Raw genomic sequence first — 20,583 nt, forward strand, 5'->3', positions numbered from 1 at the left:
GTGTGTGTGTGTGTGTGTGTGTGTATGTGTGTGTGTGTGTAAAGTATTAAACATATTTATACTCAAATCGTTCGGACGTGATAGAATATAAAAAAATTGTTGTTAACATATTTTATCACTTCTGTATTTATTAGGTACATGTCGACTGTAATATACGAAATTGCAGTAGCATTAAAAATCGCTGCTGCAAGCTTTAATTAGATTGCAGTTTTTTAATTAGGTTGCTTTAATTAGATGACATGAGAGCATATTTCTTCTACGTTTTTCTGGTTGTCGCGTAATTATGGAATTTCGCAGAAAACGCACATGACATGATAGAATTTTCTTCGTTGTCTGGTTTACAATGCTAATTTATGAGCATTGTTGATAAATTACTACTTTTAACAATGGCTCGTCATGAACGGTTAACTGTTTATCTGATACCGTTATAGACGCAAATGGTCATGACTGCTATTATATATTACAACTTGTGTATTTTTTACTTAAATACTGTTATGAATTTGAAAAGAAAATTGCCAGATTTAATGAATCGATCCACTTCCAAGTATAAATCTTATAATAATGCCAAACCTATAAAGGATGTTCCATTTATCACGGCAAATATCTCGAAGAATATGGAAAAATATGTAATACGAAAAAACATTTTAAACTAAAGTAGAACGGTTTTGAGGGAGACGTATTTTGATCAAATGATCATATTATTTTTTTTCTTAATGGAGGCATCAAAAAGATACGAAAGTCATTGTCACTTTTCTAAATGGAATTATATGATTTTTTTTTATATACTTAATATAATTTCTGTAATTATTCATATAAAAGTCAAGTAAAAATATTAAACAATCAATAGTTTACGAAATATTTAATATTTTATGTCAATATGTGCTAAAATAAAATATTTCGTAAACAATTGATTTTTTGATATCTTTATACCTTAATACTTTTATATTTAAAATAATTAGAGAAATCATATTATATATAAAAAAATCATATAATTCCATTAAAAAAGTAAAGATGACCTTCGTATCTTCTTGGCGCTCTTACTGAGAAAAAAACAACACGAAAATATGTCTGTCGAAACCATTCCACTTTTGTTTGAAACATTTTTCTGTATCTTCGATATTTTTCGAGATATTTCTAGTGGTAAATTAAAGTGAAACTGATTACTTCGGTAATCTATAAGTGAAATTCGCGAATTTATAAGCTCCACTTTTGCAACATGAGCAAAAAAATGTATCAAGTATGTATTCCCGAATCTTTATGTATTGTTATTTTGTCATTTCTTCCTTTTTAGCAAGTTGTATTATATTAATTCGGAATTTATAAATTACATTGTTAAAAATAGTAGAATTAATATAGCGAACATGTGTGTGCATTTAAAGATTGCATTCTGATATATGTTAAAAATGTACGGTTTGTATCATACATTACATACTTATTATATTTTTAGTGACACTAACAATGTATATTAGAACGTAGTAGAAATTTCTAATAAAATATTTATAATAAAATAATAAAATAATAAAAAGGAAAAAAAAATTGTTACTTAAGAGTTAACACAACGCAGTTAACGGTGCGCAAAGAAATTTTTATTAATATTTAATAAATATGCATATATGCATTTCGATCAATTATTTAGGTTCTTATCAATCCAATATATTATATATTCGGTATATTTATGTATTATTAATAGATTATATTTTTATAATCTATTATAAATAACAGCGTATGTCTTATAATTACGTGTGAAAAGCGCATGATGTCTTGTATAATGGTCATCTAATTATTGCAGAAGTCAGAGTTGCGAACAAGAAAAAGTCTAAAATAATAAATTGTATTTAATTATAAGTATTTTATTAGAGATTTTTCATACTTTTCAAGTTTACAATATATAATAATTTAAAAAAAATTAAGATTTCCTAATTAAAAACTAGTCCAATATATAATAATTTAAAAAAACATTTGAAATTCCCTATAATTAAAAAATTAATTAAATAAAGAAAAATTTATGGGCTAATGGGAATCCGTCGCTATACACTGACGAAAACCTATGATATATACGATAAACTATACATTTTTAGACATATTGGAACGCTATCTTTAAATGGTTGTTCACCATATTGATTCTATCATTTTTTATTAGTGTAATTTACAATTTCAAAATACTAATATAACCAGAAAAGTTACATTTTGCTAAAAAGCAAAAAGTGACAAAATAACATGGCCAATAATATACATATATATATGTATGTAAAAATTCGGATGTAGTTTACATATTTTTTGTTTATATCGCAGAGAAAGGCTTATAAATAGTGAAATGGAAATACTTATTAATTATTTAAATAACGGATCTATATAAACTTGGCATTATTATGAGATTTACACTTGAAAGCATTCTCTTGTAAGAGTAAAAAGCGATATATTTTTCATTCGTTTATATGTAACCCAGTATTCTGCTTAAAAACAATAAATATTTTTGAAGTTGATTTATGAGAAGTTTAACAATTTCAACTTTAAAAACTGAACTCAAATATTCTTCTGATTGAAATTTATTAAAATTATAACATTATGGAACTTTAAGAATTCTGATTAATTCGTGCTCTAATATTTTTTTACTTTTCAATCAATAATCTAGAAATATTATACGAGAGTTTAAACATGAATAAAACTTTTTTGTTGTGAATATAAATTAGCATTAGTAAGGCCCGATTGCACCAATGTTACTCTGACTTCAAGAGAGGCTTAAAATTTTCTCTTTTTAAAGCTGAAAGAGAAAGAGGGGGGGGGAAAGAGACAGAAGTAGAGAGAGTTTTAAGCCTCGCTTAAAGTTAAACTAACATTGATTCAATCGGACCTAAATGTACTTACACTGAGTTAACAAGGAGGGAGATGTGAAGCGAGTGGCGTTGCGCATTTGTGCTTTTGATAATGTCTCTTCTCCGAACTGTGCACGCAATTTATTCAAAATTTCGACAACTTGAACATTTTTGTTCGCAAGAAACTTAATTAATGTATGAAGCTTAACCAATTCATGAACTACGCGTTGTACAACAGCTCATTCGGTACTATATTTGTTCGGACATTGCAACACCAACTACAGAAACAACTGCCGCGAGTCCACAACTGTAAATTGAACAGGCACTCTTCTCTGTTACTCATTGTCAGTGTAAGTATGTTTACCAATGTCGATTTGTATTCATATAAAAAAAATCTCATTCGAATATTTGCCACTCATGTATTACCGTTAAATTATTCCAGAGAACTATATTTCATGATTACAACTATATCTTATTATCCATCAATTGATATAAATAAATACATATATATTAATATTATATAAACAAAGATAACATCACTTGTCGAATAGCTATTGTTAATTAATTTGTGGACGGGATCCATAACTTTTGACTGATATTAATACCAGAATTCCAAAAGTTATAGAACTGTTAATACATGAAATCCAACGAGATTGAAGTATAACTTAAAGTTAGACTTTGACTGCTCTGCGTGACCGCCAGCTGAATGTAACATAGCCTGTCGTCTGCATCGCATTTAATTGAATCGTAATCAGTTATTATTTACAACGACATGAATCGTAAGTTTCTGAATTATTACATACATTATTATCATTTCTCTTCTAAGTTCCCTTCTCGCATTTACAGTCGGGAAGAGCAGTATTTCTAGGGCACCTGTACATATAACGGGTGCGAATGTGTAAGAAAGAGCGAAAAAAACGCTTCTCTCTGTGCAATATCTATTTTATCGCATGTTTCTCGCGTATTCGTGTGTGAAAGCCATCTTTCCGATATGCAACATATTAGCTACGGAACGATAAGCTGTCAACTATGTAATACCATACTTGATCATTTGTAATTGTATAATAAAAATTAATGTGAATGATATTTCAAATATTAATTAATTATCTTTTGCAGAATTTGATTTAATTGAATGGCGTTAAGATAGAAGTTTAAACGATTTAACTGCGTGAATAATTAAATACATACATATAATTTTGACGTTAACTGTTAGTTTATCAATTAACGGAAAGTTTATTTATGAGGAAAATCTTTATTTCTTATTATATATATTAATTTAGATTTACAATATTTACAGAAGTTTGAGTTCATAAAAAAATGGTTATATATAAAATATTAAAAAAAAAAAGAAAGGGTTACGAACCAAAGGTTTATCGTTATAAATTAAAAATTAAAAACGTTAGTAAATAAACATATTATTTAATTAAAATATAAAACCTTAATTTGTCGGCAATAACAAACAAGATAAAAAACAAACGTTTTGATCTCTATCAACGTTGACAAAAATAACGGTGAAAATATTGAAAAAATATGAAGAAATATGAAGAAATATATAAAAATTATACTTCGCTCTCTTATGCAGTATTAACGCTATCAATAATTTCGCTCAGTTTGCAGTAAATATTGTAATTAGAATGTTGGTATTGGTGACATTATATTCTTCTGGTTATGTACATAGAGAGATGCATAATTTATTGTTTCTGTTAAAAAGTACAAATATTAAGTGTAAAATGTAATAAGTAAAATGTAATAAGAAATATACTAAGAAACATTAATAGGAATTAAAGTTGTGCGATGTACAATCATACATTATATTAATTTAAATTAATTTAGTGGCAGCTAAATTAAATGAAAATAAATATCTTATATGTGTATCATAATATAAAATATATTAAACGTCATCTATATTCTTAAACAATGCGATGAGAGTGAAAATAGAGTCATATCTCTTCAATTTCAGAGATAATATAAAATCAACATTCAAAGCAAAAAGGTTGATGTGGTAAAATAGAAGGAAAGGAAAACATAAGAAGGTAATTGCCGAAGAAATAGCAATGAATAAATTATTAGTACAACCATTGTTTTATTTTAGATATATTGATGTCATTCTTGCACTTCTATCTAATATTATCAATGATATACTGAATACTTTTAATTCTTTACATACAAGATTACAATTTATTATAGAGGCTGGTACAGATAACAGATTGAGCTTTCTTGACACGATGCTTATTATAGATAATCATAGAATTATATTTGACACTTACTATAAAAAGACATTTTCAGGAAGATTTGTTAATTTCCATTCAAACCATCCTCTCTGTCACCAAAAAAGATACTATCATTAGTTTTATAGACAAAATTATTCTCTTATCACATTCTCGGTTTTAACAAAAAAATTTGACAGACGCTATTCATATTTTCCTTAATAATTGTTATTCTCTCTCTTTTATCTTTTCTATAATTGAACCAAAATTAAAATTCCATATACACAATAAAAATATTACACGTAATGTACATGTTAAAGATAAATATTTCACAATTTTTTACGTCAAATCTACTTCCGAAAGTTTCCTTCCTATTTCTAGTATATTTCATTGCAAACTCACCTTTTCTATTCCTAATATACTAAAAAGTTTTATTAAGAGAGGAAAAGACAAGTTAGAGCTACTATCTAATCAGAACGTAGTATATCAGATTTCTTGTGACAATTGTAAAGCTAGCTATGTTGGTCAGACTAAAAGAAGATTGAGTACGAGATTACACGAACATATCTCTGATATTAAGAAAAAGACTGGTACTCCTGTTAACCGATCATCATATCAATTTTGATCACAATTTCAGATGGAATGAAGTGAAAATTTTAGATAGCGAATCTTTGTACAACAAAAAATTGGTATCTGAAATGGTTCATATTAAAAGACAGAAACAGGGTCTTAATAAACAAAATGAGACAGAATCGTTACCAGAATCTTACTTATAGATTATACAATCTCTTTCTCCTTCTTGATCTCTATGTTCTCTCTCTTTTTACTTTCCTTCTCCTCATTTCTTTTTCCCTCTATTTTATTTTTTCTCTTTCTTATGTTCTCTTTTTCTTCTTAATTTTATTACATCAATCTTCTTGCTTTGAATGTCGATTTTATATTGTCTCTGAACATCGAAGAGATATGACTTTATTTTCACTCTTATCTCATTGTCTAAGAATAGATGACGTTTAATGTATTTTATATATACATCTATAAGGTATTTATTCTCATTTAATTTAGCTGCTACTAAATTAATTTAAATTAATATAATGTATGATTGTACATTGCTCAACTTTAATTCCTATTAATGTTTCTTAGTGTATATTTCTTATTACATTTAATTTCTTTTTTATCTTTATTACCTGTTTCTTAGTTATATTTCCTATTACATTTTGTTACTTGCACTTTTTAACAGAATCAATAATTATGCGTCTATATTCTATGTACATAACCAGAAGAATACAATGTCACCAATATCAACATTCTAATTATAATATTTACTGCAAACTGAGCGAAATTATTGACAGCGTTAATATTGTATAAGAGAGCGAAGTATAATTTTTATATATTTTTTCATATTTCTCTTTGTAATATTTTCTTTATTTTCGTTATTTTTGTTAACATTGATAATGATCCAATAGGGATCGAAATATGTTTTTTGTCTTGTTTGTTATTGCCGGCAAATTAAAGTTTTATATTTTAACTAAATGATATGTTTATTTACTAATGTTTTTAATTTTTAATTTATAACGATAAACCTTTGGCTCGTAGCCCTTTCCTTTTCGTTTTTTTTAGGCTTATTATCAATATTATATAAAATATTATTTCAAATACAAGTTGATATTTATCTTTGATTATGTGTCGATTAAAGAAATAATTTATATTCATAAATTATTTCTTATGTCTCTATACTTTTGCCAATTTCTCCTATTCTAATTTAATCTCACAAAATCGATGAGATCAGCGAAATCCATACAAAATACTTATACATACGAAATGTTTATACTAATACGTATATAAGAATATCCATTGCTCAAAATTCATTTCGTATTTATTTCTACTAACATATTGAATTGGAATAAAAGTTAGTAGTGCTATTTTATTTGTATCATGTCTACGTGTTAAAAAAATGGCAATTATATCATTTAATGAGAGCAAAGCTTTAACTTTAAATTTTTTTTTATGCAGTACGATGATTTTTAAGGGAATTATAAGCAATCAAAGTAAAAATGCTTCTCGAACATTTTTATTGACTTTACTTTATAAGCAGTATCAGGTTGCTCTTCGCCCTAATGAAATAAACTGCAACGTTCATAAAACGTTGGTATTCCAACAATGAATATAGACACGAAGATAACCCGCGAATCATATAGCTTCTGTATAAAAATGCTTTTTTATTTAATCGTCGATAACTCAGTAACAAAAATCTTAGTAACATTTTTAAAGAACAATTGTGTATGGAAAACTTTAAGCTTTACGTTAGAAGATTGAAAATTTATGTAAGTTTTTTTGGGCACTAGAATAGATTTACAAAGTGAGAAGACAGTTTCCCATCTTGTCCAGCTCATTTTCTACATGTAAAAATTATCGAACTCAAAGAAACTCAAAAGACATAATGACCTTTTAAAAGTAAAGTTTTTAAGCTTTAAAACATATTCTTTTAAATTTTATTTATTTTTAATGAGTTATAGCTGCTTGAATTCTGAAGTTCATAGGATTATGAAGTTTTGTTCCAACCCAATACATTAACTTCATCTCGATATTTAACTTATTTATTATCTTAAAACTGGAAAAAAAAAAAGTAAGTCGATTAAAGTTAATCTACATTAGCAGAAATGGATATTAATATATTACTTGTGCATGCAAAGTTTAGTATTGCAAGTATTTTGTATTTTTTATATTCTTGATATCATATAATATTGATATCAGTTAAAAGTTGCAAGAGATCTATCTATAAATTAATTAATGACTTAAGTGCTTATTTGTAGAATTTCAAGCAATTAGATAAACTAAACTATTTCAAACTAAAGACTAATATTGTAATTAATAATTATATTTGAAAAAAGTATGTGACTTATCAGCGCTGGCATATCTTTACGTCGCTGCATTCTATCTACGAACATACTTAGGATATATACAAGGATGATAGCTTCTACGTAAAAGAAAACAAAAATATATGAGGCAAATGGTAGTGAAGAACTGCCTTCGTCGTGCTTATTTTACTAGAAAATCTGTGCGCGAAACGAGATAGCGACGGAAATAGCGGTGGAATAGCGATTTAGATATCTCGCTTGCATTATTTAAGAAGCCGGTTGCCTTTCATACTTTATTTAATATGGTAGTAAGAGGAGAATAAGCTTTTCTCTGAAGGAGACGTTTTACTGGATTTTGGGTCTTTAAAATATTGATCAATAACTGTCAATATTTCATTCTTCGATGCTTTATTACATCTTCGTGATATTTGCATAAGAAATCATAAGAGAATCTTTGTATACATTGAGCTATTTCAGGCTTAATATAAATCGTATTGTGTATTGAAATCCGCTATATATGGTATTCACAGTGGAGTTGGTTGTCACAGCTCGTCTCAAAAAGACGTCGGAGTCCGCGGCTTGGCCATCAGTTCTGGCATTATTAAAATCACACGTGGTGGCATTTCGATGAAAATATATGTATTTTGCGAATCCCCAGCCGGGTTATCGACCAAATGACAACAGCCCATTCTACAAGGTGACATAAACGCGCGCGCGTGAGATATCGGAGAGGAATAGTCCGTGTTAGCGCGTATGTGTCGCTTTCTTCGTGGATATTTATTTTAGTTCATCGATTTCCCAGATATCCGTGTGAAAGGCATCTGCATGTATCCGTGTATGTATGCAAAGTACCTAATAGCCTCAGGACTAGCGTCTCTCTGTCTCTGTCTTTCTTTCTTTCTCTCTCTCTCTCTCTCTCTCTCCCTCCCTCTCTCCCTCCCTCTCTCTCTCTCTATCACTTACCGAGTATACTCTGTCGCAAAAGTGTGCTCTCCCTTCGACTCCCCTTTCGCATCACTCGATCATCCCTTCGCTCTTTCCTCCCCGGCGGCTTTGACGTTAATGGTCCATCGATCGGGCGGGAGACAGGTGCGTGGTGGTAGTAAAAATAATCTTGCAGCATACTTATATATACAAAAACTGTCGATCCTCTGCTCGAAATTCATTTTAAGATTAATTCTCGCGTATAAAAAGTTTATCTCTTGTTTATGGCTATCCTCCTTTTTTTCATTGAGTTTCACTTTCCTCTTAAAAAGAAATATTAAAAGCCAATATAATAGAGATGCAGTTTCGAACACACTGTTTTATACAAGATACCCATTTTGTTCTAAATAATAAAATTTTGGCGGGAACAAACGTAATTTTAGAGCATATCGTTGCACTTTAAATTCACTGCTAATGAAGAACTTTTTTAGTTTTAATACGGATTAATATTTCGCGAAGATACACTGATTTTTCCCGTTGGTATTAAACCTGCTTGTATTACGTGCTCATAAAATGCAGTTTTTAACGCAAGAAATATTCATTTAATTAAAAGACGGCAAGAATTATTATAATATTAATAATTGCGCGCACCTTCGAGTAATTAATTAAAATTCTCTATTTGGATATAATAGACGCTTTAAAATTTTTTAAGAGTACGATTCGTAAGATTTCATAATTTTTTGCTCAAAGACTCCGTTGATTATAAAATTAAGTTTTCCGCTTTAATGAAATTATTTGGATCAACGAGATGACATGGCGCGGACGCGAAATGGGTCGCTTTACACACGCTTCATCTATAATTTACTTGGTAAATACTGCTTTAAAGTAGAAGTAATAAAAGAAATTTATTACTTTGTTACACAGTAAGAGAGATTCGAAGATCTATAGAACTTTAGACGTATTAATACGATATCTATTGATTCTATCGCGTCGTATATTCTCATTCAAGTTACACTTGTCTCTCTCATGACCTAAAATTGAACAAATTTTTTCTTTTCATTTTATCTGTAGAATAAATCTTTTCTTATCTGTATAGCTCCACTTTTGAAAAATATATAGAGTCGTATTTTATACGCACTCGCGTGTTTTTATTCTTTCACAGATAATTAGTCCTGATTAGTTTGATAGGAAGAAAGAGAAAGAGAGGTTTCTCTATGTCAGAAAGACTGAAGCATCAATCGAAGCATCAGTCTGAATTACGAGTGACTGAAAATAGAAGACCTGTAAATTAAGTTTCAGCAGTAGATAAAGCGGGATCTCATTATCTGCTTGACTTCGTACAAACTTTAATTAAAAAAAAGTTTAATATTATAAACTTGTCTATCGAAATTTAATATTTAAACATTATGCGAAGAACAACAACTTTCCGTTTTTGCCAGATGAGAAAAGAAATATTGATTGCGGATGTATACATGCCGTTCGCAGAATATCCTGAACAAAAAGGAAGCACGGTAGTATAGATCCGGTATAGCGTAGCCTTTAAAGCGTGATTACAGCACGAGTAAACACTCTGCGTGTATCGCAACACGCCTGGTGTCCTCGTTGGCACTCGGCTTTCATGTTATCTGACGTGAGAGTGCAAGTGGAGAACAAGTGTTTGTCGACATGCCGCGCTCTTAGCCGAGTGTATGCATGCCCATTAGATTTCGTCGACTCTCTCTTCCTCATGACACACAACCACGACTTTTTCGAAGCTGACGGAACACTGAAACCGACCACGCGTGAACACGCGTGAAAGCTTTGTCTGCTTCGTTGCGTTTGGTCGGGAAACATCCTGTATGTGCTTTATAATGAAAGCACTGCGGGATACTGCAAATCCAAATGAATGAAAAATGACTATTCAATATATGTGTGTGTTTTATTAGTTTTCCGTGTAAAAATCACGTATTGTACTGCATACAAATATAGAGTTACACATTTAAATGTATAATGTCGTTTTTATACGGAAAACTAAATAACACACATATTGAAATTACTTTTTATTTGGATTTACAATGTCCTGTTTTTTTTTTATAAACGCACATGGAAAAGTTTAAATTCTGATTTTGTCAATATATCTTTCAAAGTATATATGTTACATCCTATTGCTAATAATAATTCATCAATCTGGTGAGCTGTCATTAGCTTTCAATGTCACGACAGCACGACATTCAGTTTCCATAGCGATTTGTCAGGTAACATTCAATGTCGTGATGCAATGTCACGCGAAAATGAGCTTGGCGAGCTCATGCAATAGTTCATAGTACGATCAGTCCCGTTGACACGCGAAACTAATGCGATTTTATTTTTAGACACGTGGTTATTTGGAGGTTAAAACGGTATCTAAAAAGAGCAATGCACTTACGCGGTTAAAAAGGTGAAAAATGTTATCCAATTTTCGATATTTGCACTTGAATAAAAATGTTCATGTTGGCTTGATAACATAATCCAAATGCAGATGAGATTTTAAATTATTAAAATTAATCCATTTCAACGAACGCGTGCATATTAAAAAGATTTTATGTAAAACAATGTGTGTTGAACTATGTTATACATCAAAGGAAAATTTTTTGAATACAATAGCTTAATCTCTCACTCGATGTGATTATGGTATACTAGATAGACTGTGAGTTACTCGACGTATAACTTATTATCTCGTCACATGTCCCGAAACCTTTGATATAATTTGCTCTTGGCTACATATGCACAGTTTCTGTGAACTGTACATTAATTATAGGTTTGTATGCACGTATTAGTTTAATTATATATGCGAATTGCTATTCTTTTTAAACCACTTTTGTGGATTTTTTTGTATCATCGTCTCTCGAATTTATTTCTCATTTGTTATAAAAACGGGATTCATGCACACGTTGGCTTCAATGCGAAATTGTAGTATAAAACTAAAGGATAAAATATGAGGATCTAAAATAAACGGCCAATAATATAATGTTACATCGAAAATTAAATTACATCTATTAATGATTTAAACGAGAGAATCTTTTATTGTATATTATGAAATAATTAAAATTTGTATTTTGACGCTATTTAATCTACGTGTAAAACAATATATATGAATCAATATATTGGAATAATATTTCAATTTATAGAAAGAGATGAATTGAAATGGCTTCTCTATATCACATGCTCGCAATAATAAAGAAATAAAGAATGAAATTGTATTAACGGGGCGTCGAAAATTGATCGTTACGTTATGATGTTTATCTCTATGAGCATTAATCACATTTTAATATGCATATTAGCGTAAATATATTTTTCAAAATTTTAATTACAATTAAAATAAGCAACTTTCTTTTCCTACACACACACACACACACACACACACACACACACACACACACACACACACATCCGCATAAACGTATGTTACGAAACCAAACAAATATTAGCTACACTTAAGCATTAAGTACATTTAGCGGAAAATTGTTAATTTGTATTCTGTTAATAACACAGGGTGTGAAGTGGAACAGCGACGTATTGTACAGCAGATGAATATTCTGCATGTTGCTAATTCGTACACATTTCTGCGGATGATCGAGTGCTACTCGTATAATAATTTGCGATTGCTTCATTGGGCCTTTTGTTGTATTTGGACCGTTTTCATCTGGTGAAAGTCGCGTTTGATTGACGAGAAAAAAAAAATTTTTACCGGTTTAGTATGACTTTATCACTAACTGTGTGGTTTATCATTAATTTAAATTTATTTTTCTTAAAATTTTAAGTATTTGATTTATTTGATATATTTTATTTGTATTTTTTATTACAATATGAAATTAGAAATTTATTTATTAAAATAGAATATTTATTAAAAAGAAATATACTACGAAATTTCAAGCACAATAAAGGATTATTCAGTTGAATAATATCCCAATTTAGTGAAGAGATTCCTATTCATAGTGGAGAGACCTATTCATTGTACACGTTTATAATTATTTAACTTGAAACGGTACTCACCACTACCACCGAGTAGAGAATCTTCGCTTTCAAATCAGAAGCGTCCTTAAGGGGCTCTAATGCGTCCAGAGCATCCAGGGTATGCAAGTTGGCCTGGTCATAGAGAGCGCCGTATCTCTCGGCGAGTTGTTCCACTGTGATATTGGCTGAAGTTAAATCTGAACAATTTTCTTCTGCATTGAGTGCCTCGCAGTTGATACCCGTTACAACTGGTTCCGGAGTCGGGCTGCAACTCTCATCCGTGTGATAGCCGGCACTACTGGACTCTTCTTCGTAGTCGTCACCGAGATTTTCGTCTAGATAGAGAACCTATATGGGATAGCTTGTGATGTAGATAGAATTTAGACAGATGTATTTGTATAAAACTCTTATTTTTTTCTGATAGTTTTATATATTTTTACATTTTATATTTTTGAGGATTTGTTTTATTTTCCAACGAATATTTCTATTAAATAGATGGCCTAATTTTTTAGAACATTTCTCTTTCTTTTTATTTAAACATACACGAAAAGAATAATTTTGCTGAAGCTTTTAACAATTTAGCTACAAATCTAAAAATAATTTTGTTGGACAAAAACGTCCTAATCTTGTAGGATGCTCAAACTGGTTTGAGACTAGAATGTCAAAAGTTTTGCAGCATTGCTCTTCATGCTCATTAAGTTTCCTACATAATTATTTTCGTGGTCCAACAGAATTATTTTTAGATTTATTATTTAGTTAAATTTTTAAATATTTCAGTAAAATCGTAATTTCCGTGTAGTTGCGATTTTTTTTTAGTTTTATCCTCATTTTGTATAAGTAGCTTGTAATTAAAAATTTTAATAATATTTTTTCATTGTTTACATCATTGTGTACTTAAGCAGTGTCTCTGTGTGCAAAAAAAGTAGGGAATTGAAAATTGGCGAATAGGCTGAGATAATCGCGAGAGAATGTTGAAATTTATTTTGCTTACAAATGAGACGAATGCTGTTTAATATTACTTATCGACATTTCAATCTTTTATTATATTTTAAATTTATAAGAAAACATATTGAAAAAGATAATTTTTTTTCACGAAAGTAATTATTATTATCATATGAAATATTAACACTACGCAAAAGCAATCGGATGGATGTCGCGTATTGTAAAGAAACTAGTAAACAATATTCATCGTTCGATCCACTCGTTTTTCGATTGGGATTTGCAATCGACTATGAACTTCCAATTAAAATGCACTCAATGGAAAGCAATTAACGCGTTTTGGCATGCTGTGACCAGTTTTCCAATTCGATTCTGTTATACAATGATCTGGGTGCTACTTTTTACCTTTTTTACAATTCACCCCGTCATCACCCTTTGCAAATGGAAGTAAATAAGATAATTATTCGCGTATTTTCGTTTTCAATTTAACGAGAGTAATGCAATCATGAAAGTACCGTCGTACGCATTCATTATCGAGAATTCGTTTAAGCATCTGACGATAATAGGATTCGCCGCATTTCCAACCGAATTCTCGTTAAATTTCGTGATAAGATGAACGTTCTACATTTACTGAAAATATTTTAGACGCTGTTGTGTCGAATATCGTCATTCAACATTCAACATGACCTTATTTTCGTCATCAAAGCGTCACTTTTTCCTTTCCTATCTCGTTCAAAAAGGGGAAGGTTAAAGTAATATTTAAACTAATTTCTTCAGTTGTATTGCCCGGCGAAATAGAAATTGCTATTCTCTTCACAAACAAACGTGTTATGCGTGTCACGTGATGTAAATTGTACATTTCGCACGATCGCGACCGGAATGTTGTGTGTTTCGCGTTTTTCCAAAACATTGCTGAAAACCCGAGGGTATCAGCCAGCGACGACGCGGATTCAATTTTCAATCTTTATTGCGCCGCGAAGCTCCACAGTAACTGCAGACGCGGTATCAGTCGGGCGCGTAAAATATTTATCATGTATGCGTCGTAGTTCCCAACGACGATAATTTATGACTTGGCATTAATATACGTGATATTAATCATAACGTATTAACGCTTCGCGTGCATTAGTACCTCGCGCACGCGTGCGCTCGAAAACACTTCTCTCATGAATATTATATATTGACTTTACGGTAAATTCGACGGGATAATATTATTCAAAACTTCGTTCTCGATTGAAAATTATGAAAAAAATATGCGAGTTTCAATTAAATTTGCGAGTTTCAAATAAATTTTACTGCCTAGGTACTCGCTTTTTTCGCTTGATTAAAAAATAACTGCTATTTGATTCGCGTTATCGACAGCCTCGCACGTATTCCGCGACGTATTATTAACGAGCCGCATGTACGAGCGCATGTAGGCTATTTAATATTCCGTATAATGATATTTTATTCTGACTCAAGTTTCAGAACGCCGATGTTTCAATTAAATACGTGTTACATGCTTATATCCATTGATAGAAATAATTTATGTTCACGCGTAATTCCCGCATTTTCTGCTCTCGCAAGTATAAACACAGATTTCACGTTATCATCCTATTTAGGTTGTCAACCCTCGTTTATTTATTTAATTCGCGTTTATTTATCAATTTGCAATTTATTTCGGGATATTAATATCGAGTTGCTTGCATCGTTTATGCGTTATTGTCACCTTATATCCTTTTCTATCAAGGTAGATTAACTTTAATCTGGTTTAACTTACTTTTTATCTTTTTCTGATTCTTATACGAACCCTAATTACAACTGTCTGAAATCGATTCGATTCTTCTTGATATATTGTTAAACATAAAAATTTAAGACACGCATTTTTATATTGCTTAATTTAAAAAATATTAAATTTAAAAAAAATCTAAATACACAGTTATCAAGTATATAAAAAGCCAAGTTTTGTCCAAAACTTTTTTATACAGCTCACCGTTTTGTTGCGAATTGATTTGAATCAAATGTAAGTGTTAGTTTTGAGGGGTTGTTTCACCTATCAAATCTCAAATTGAGTTGATAGAAAAAAATATGAAATATTTAAAATCGTACTTTCTAAGATCCGTTTGGATCGAATAATTTTTCTTAATCTTAGATTTATTCTCATTGGTCCAAATTGGTATTATAAAAAAATACGTGTTACTTAGTTTTTTGTGTTTAACATTGTATATTTCAAGAAGAACCGAATCAGTTCCGGACAGTTGTAACGGGTCCCTTGTTAAAACTAGAATAAAATAAAAAGTAAGTTAAACTAAGATTAATCTACATCTGTAGGAATAGACATTAGCCGAGAGAATAGTTAAATGTAAGCAGAAACAGGAGTAAACTCGGGTAATTTAGGTTCGCCGTAGAGTCCTTATGGGACTCCACGCTGGTTACACACAGCGCCTTTGACATTGTCCGCGTGGATTGTCTTGGATGTGTCAGCTGCTAGAGCTGCTGGAATGTAAGCCGCAATCCCACGGGAATCGTATCACTTGCATGTGTTGTGTGCTGTGTGTTTCGAGGTCATTTTCTCGCACTTGACAGCGCAGATTTTTCACCATTCTTATTGTTGCGGCTGATCGTACGCGAATTTCTTACGGAGTCCCCCCTCCCCTCCCCAAAAAAATCGTGATCATATACGACGACGCGCTTATTGTTCTAACAGTTTCTGTGCCAAACCGTTTCACGCCTTTTTACGCTCGAGAGGATCGTGCGAATTGTTTCGTGGGTAGATAACAATAATCAGCGGCGACTCTCTTGGGATAGCGATCCCGAGGCATTATTTCTTCATCCGAGGTCAGATTTCTCCTATAAATCTCATTTCAGTGTCCAAGTTGAATTTAAAAACTAACAACTTTAGTTGATCTTTTTTGCAAAAATGCATGAGGAAAAGAAGAACGTTCTTTTGCGCATCTTCGAAGATTAAATTTCAGGGGCATCCGAGGGAAAAACATTTCCTGATGGCAATGTTTCAATCTTACCTGTAGTTTATCTTCGTTCATGAACTGCAGCGCGAGTGCGCAGCCTCTCGAAAACTGCAACAATCTGGCGGCGAGAGCCGGATTCTTCGTGTTCGTCGATCCGGAGGTCGATTTCCTCAAGGCCGTCCATTCCCGGAGCGCCTCCTTATCCTGCTCGACCCGGCGTTTCAACTCCGCTAGTAAATTCTCTAAGCTACACGGCCCGCCCGCTTTCTCCAAGGTGTTCAGCAAGCTCTGATTATCGATCAGGCGTTGCTGGATCTCGCTGTACTTCAGGGAAAGCTGCCGTTGATGCGAAGCCGCTTGTACACCTTGATCCGCTATAGAAGCGTAAGAAAAGATCAGAGCTTCTCTCTCTTTCTCTCTTCGGGGTCGTTATTATTATTTTTTATTATTAGAGCGGAACCGATGATGGCGCGAGGTGATTATTACTGCATCCACCATCGCCTTTTTACGGTGCCTCGGGGCTACGTAGATAGCCGGCCCGATATCCGGCACATGAACAGCAAAATCGCGGAGTATCTATCTGATATCATAACTAAATATGCCACACTTTCCTTTATATAATGAGGCGAGATTAAATTATGCGGCATATCCGCACTCTCGTGCACGAGGCACAAATTGCAACAGGTTCATGCTCCAATAAATTGCAGTTCGGCCGACGGTATGTTCTCATTATACATATTATAATCATATGGACCATACTTTTTTAATAAAATTGGTAAAACCAATAAAATAATATCGATAAGATTGATGAAATAATTTCTAATACTTTTTAGTAAAAGAGAGATATTAATTTCATATGATTAAGTTGTTACTAAATCAAATAAGTGAAGCAAATAAACTTAAATACATGTATACATGAAGGTATTAGAGATTATCTATTATTAATATAAAATTAGATACTACTAATGAGATTAAATGCAGGTTTTAGTATTAAGATAGTTTTCTCACGGCAATTGAAAGATAATAATTAAAGACGAGAATCAATCAATTGGAAAATTATATGCTTAAAGCTACACAATAAATAGTATTTCGTATTTGTTTTGGAAATTCCACGCAAATCCTTGTTTACATTTTGTGTGGAACATATTCGAGTGTTAATTTAACATATCATAAATGTTAATTTTACTGAAAACATTTGTGATTATATATTATTTAAATAATTTATGTTAAATTGATATTCAATATTCTTAGCATTACAATAACACAATTTATGAGTAAGTGATGAGTAAATAAAAATAATGTGTTTTAAAACGTAAATTATAAGTAAATGAATAAAATATATTAATTTAACATATCATAAATGTTAATTTTACTGAAAAAAATGTGCTTCCACGATTTGTTTATACACTGTCGTTATTAATTTTTATCTTCTTAAATATTTATTACCTTTTAACATATTCATCTTGTGTTGAATAAACACATAAATTTGAGTGGACCATTTGGGACACATGAAATGTGCCAAATTTTTCAACGATGTATGATTTAAAAGAATAGTCAAGATTTATTAATTATATTTTAATTGACTATTTTAAAGAATAGTTGCTGATATATTATACTTATTTTTGAGAGATGATATCGTAAATGTATTTCTCCATATATTTGTCAATATTTACGGCGTAAGCTTATCTTTCTATGTATACTTTTTTCATTTTTAACACCTTTCTCTGCGAAAACGTTATACCAATGATGACATATCTTGAATTGCGCGTCATGGAAATCTATCGGTGAACGAGAGAACGGTGCAGTTCTCTGTATAAATGGTTTAACACGCTCTCGACATTAGTCCATTTGCATTTGTGAATATATAACGCGGTGCTCCGTTAAAATCCAATGCTTCACGGTTCCACGGAACTCTGGATATACAGGTGGTACGAACGGTCGTACAACTTTATTTCGATGGAATTAGCGGTGCACGCTAATCCCATTGCACAGCCGACGATAATTATGCGCTTCAGTGTGTAATCATCGTAATGCCAAATCTCGCATGGAAATCCTAGCGAATTTAAAAAATATAGCGTATAATCATAAAATATTGCTTCGCTAATCTAATATTACGCTGCCAATGGTAATTATCATTCATTTGTCAAATAATTAAACACGTAATTGAAGGATAGATGGATACCATTTATCTTTGTCGCGATCGATTAACACACTGCTTTTTGCATGAAATTGGAATATTGAAATTTGATTTATGCCTATGATGTTTACAGATTATTCATGTCATTGTAAAATTTGCGTAACATTATCATTTTGATTTAAAGCTTTTAAAAGATACTTTTAATATTTACGAGTTTAAAATATTTAATATTATAAAATTATAGAAGCATTTTTGTTATTTTATTATTCATCATTAACGTGCGATAATCGTCTAAGTGTTATACAACGCTCTTTATTAACAATAATTTGAAGTAGGTACCTTTATTAGTCCCAGCGTGCTTGCCAAAGTTTTCAATCTTGTGTAACGCTAATTTGTATGCTTCCATTCGCGTCTCGAGCTCTTCTCTCAATGCCACCGGCAATGGTACTAAATTTGGCGTAACGGAGTTCTCAGAGATGTTTGTCTGCGAGGAAGGCACTAATCCGTGCTTGCCGAGTCCTTCTACAGCTCTCTCTAGAGCACGTCTTCTCGATAGCAGCGTGCTCTTCGTATTGGGCGATAATCTGTTCAATGACACGAGAAGTTTACACCAGATTCGCGGTCGGAAGTGGTCTTGACTGGTCGATATCAGGTGCACCACCCTCCAGAGGACTTGCTCGATTCGCAAGATCTTCATGTCGTTGATGTTTAATTCCAGCAATCGAGAGTAAAGCGCCTCCAGCAAGGTGAGGCTGTGTGGTAGCGTTTCGATCAACAGGTCCACTGGAATATCCGGCAATGCAGCCTTTAAGGTGTAATGTGGCAGCTTCATCAGAAAGCCAGCGGCTTCCCTATATTGTCTGCCTTCATATAATCTCAGCAGTCTGAAAGAAAGGACGTTATTATCACGTTATCCTGTCTACGGTAGCATATTGATAGAATTTCATTAACGTTGTAGACAGCATCAGGAAAATAAAATGAATTAAACGTTAACACGAACAGAAACATGAACTAATTAATCTCTGTTTACTAGCTAGATGTATGTAAGTAAAGTTTATTCATGACAACGAAGATTACGCGATAATTGTTGTAAAATATAATGCACGACATTTATACGAAAGTTTTTACACTTCAAGGATTATATTTTTATCGCGTTTTTAACGCTAAACTTTTGATTAGTATTAGCATATTATACACATTTTATGCCATGTTAGAAACGATTTTTATACTATGGATAAACAATTAGTAGAATTAGACAAACGCATAATTGCATCAAGTGATAAAAGTATAGATAATAAAATTATTTCTTATATAAAATGTGATTGATTGTTTTATAAATTCGTTCCTTTTGAAAATACAATTTATAATTGTATGACGTGGATAATGCTATTAAATAATATATAGTTGTTGGATGTATAAAGATAGAATTGTGGATCATGTGAATTTGCGTAAATTGTGGAAATATTGATATCGATATATACGCTAATAATTCACTCATGATTGTAGTTTAGATTTATAATTGTTGATGATATTTACGTAATTCATTTTTAATCAGAAATATATACAAATAATGATAATTAATCTTACATACGATTAATATTCTATTGTGTGTATCTGATATTTTATTTTATTATAAACTGTAATGGAATACAATTGGAAAGAGGGACTAAATAAAATTATACCCTATTCTATAATCCGATTACGCGATCGAATAAACTAAAATTTGTTAATTTAATCTCGAAATAAAAGCATAAGTACTCACGGTACTCCATGTATATATATATATATATA

General features: G+C 31.3%; 1 protein-coding gene across 1 annotated transcript in view; it reads right to left on the reverse strand.

Moving 5' to 3' along the window:
• Positions 1-20,583, reverse strand: part of LOC108748253 — a 26,625-nt gene that overhangs the window by 2,186 nt on the left and 3,856 nt on the right. The window contains exons 2-4 of the mRNA XM_018486288.1: positions 19,132-19,676; positions 16,710-17,029; positions 12,811-13,119 (exon numbers count right to left, since the gene is read on the reverse strand). Of these exons, the coding sequence (XP_018341790.1) occupies positions 12,811-13,119; positions 16,710-17,029; positions 19,132-19,676 (1,174 nt within the window). The remainder of the gene's footprint in view (positions 1-12,810; positions 13,120-16,709; positions 17,030-19,131; positions 19,677-20,583) is intronic.

Source organism: Trachymyrmex septentrionalis, unplaced genomic scaffold (assembly GCF_001594115.1).
Source record: "Trachymyrmex septentrionalis isolate Tsep2-gDNA-1 unplaced genomic scaffold, Tsep1.0 scaffold22, whole genome shotgun sequence".
In the NCBI taxonomy this organism is placed as follows: domain Eukaryota; kingdom Metazoa; phylum Arthropoda; class Insecta; order Hymenoptera; family Formicidae; genus Trachymyrmex; species Trachymyrmex septentrionalis.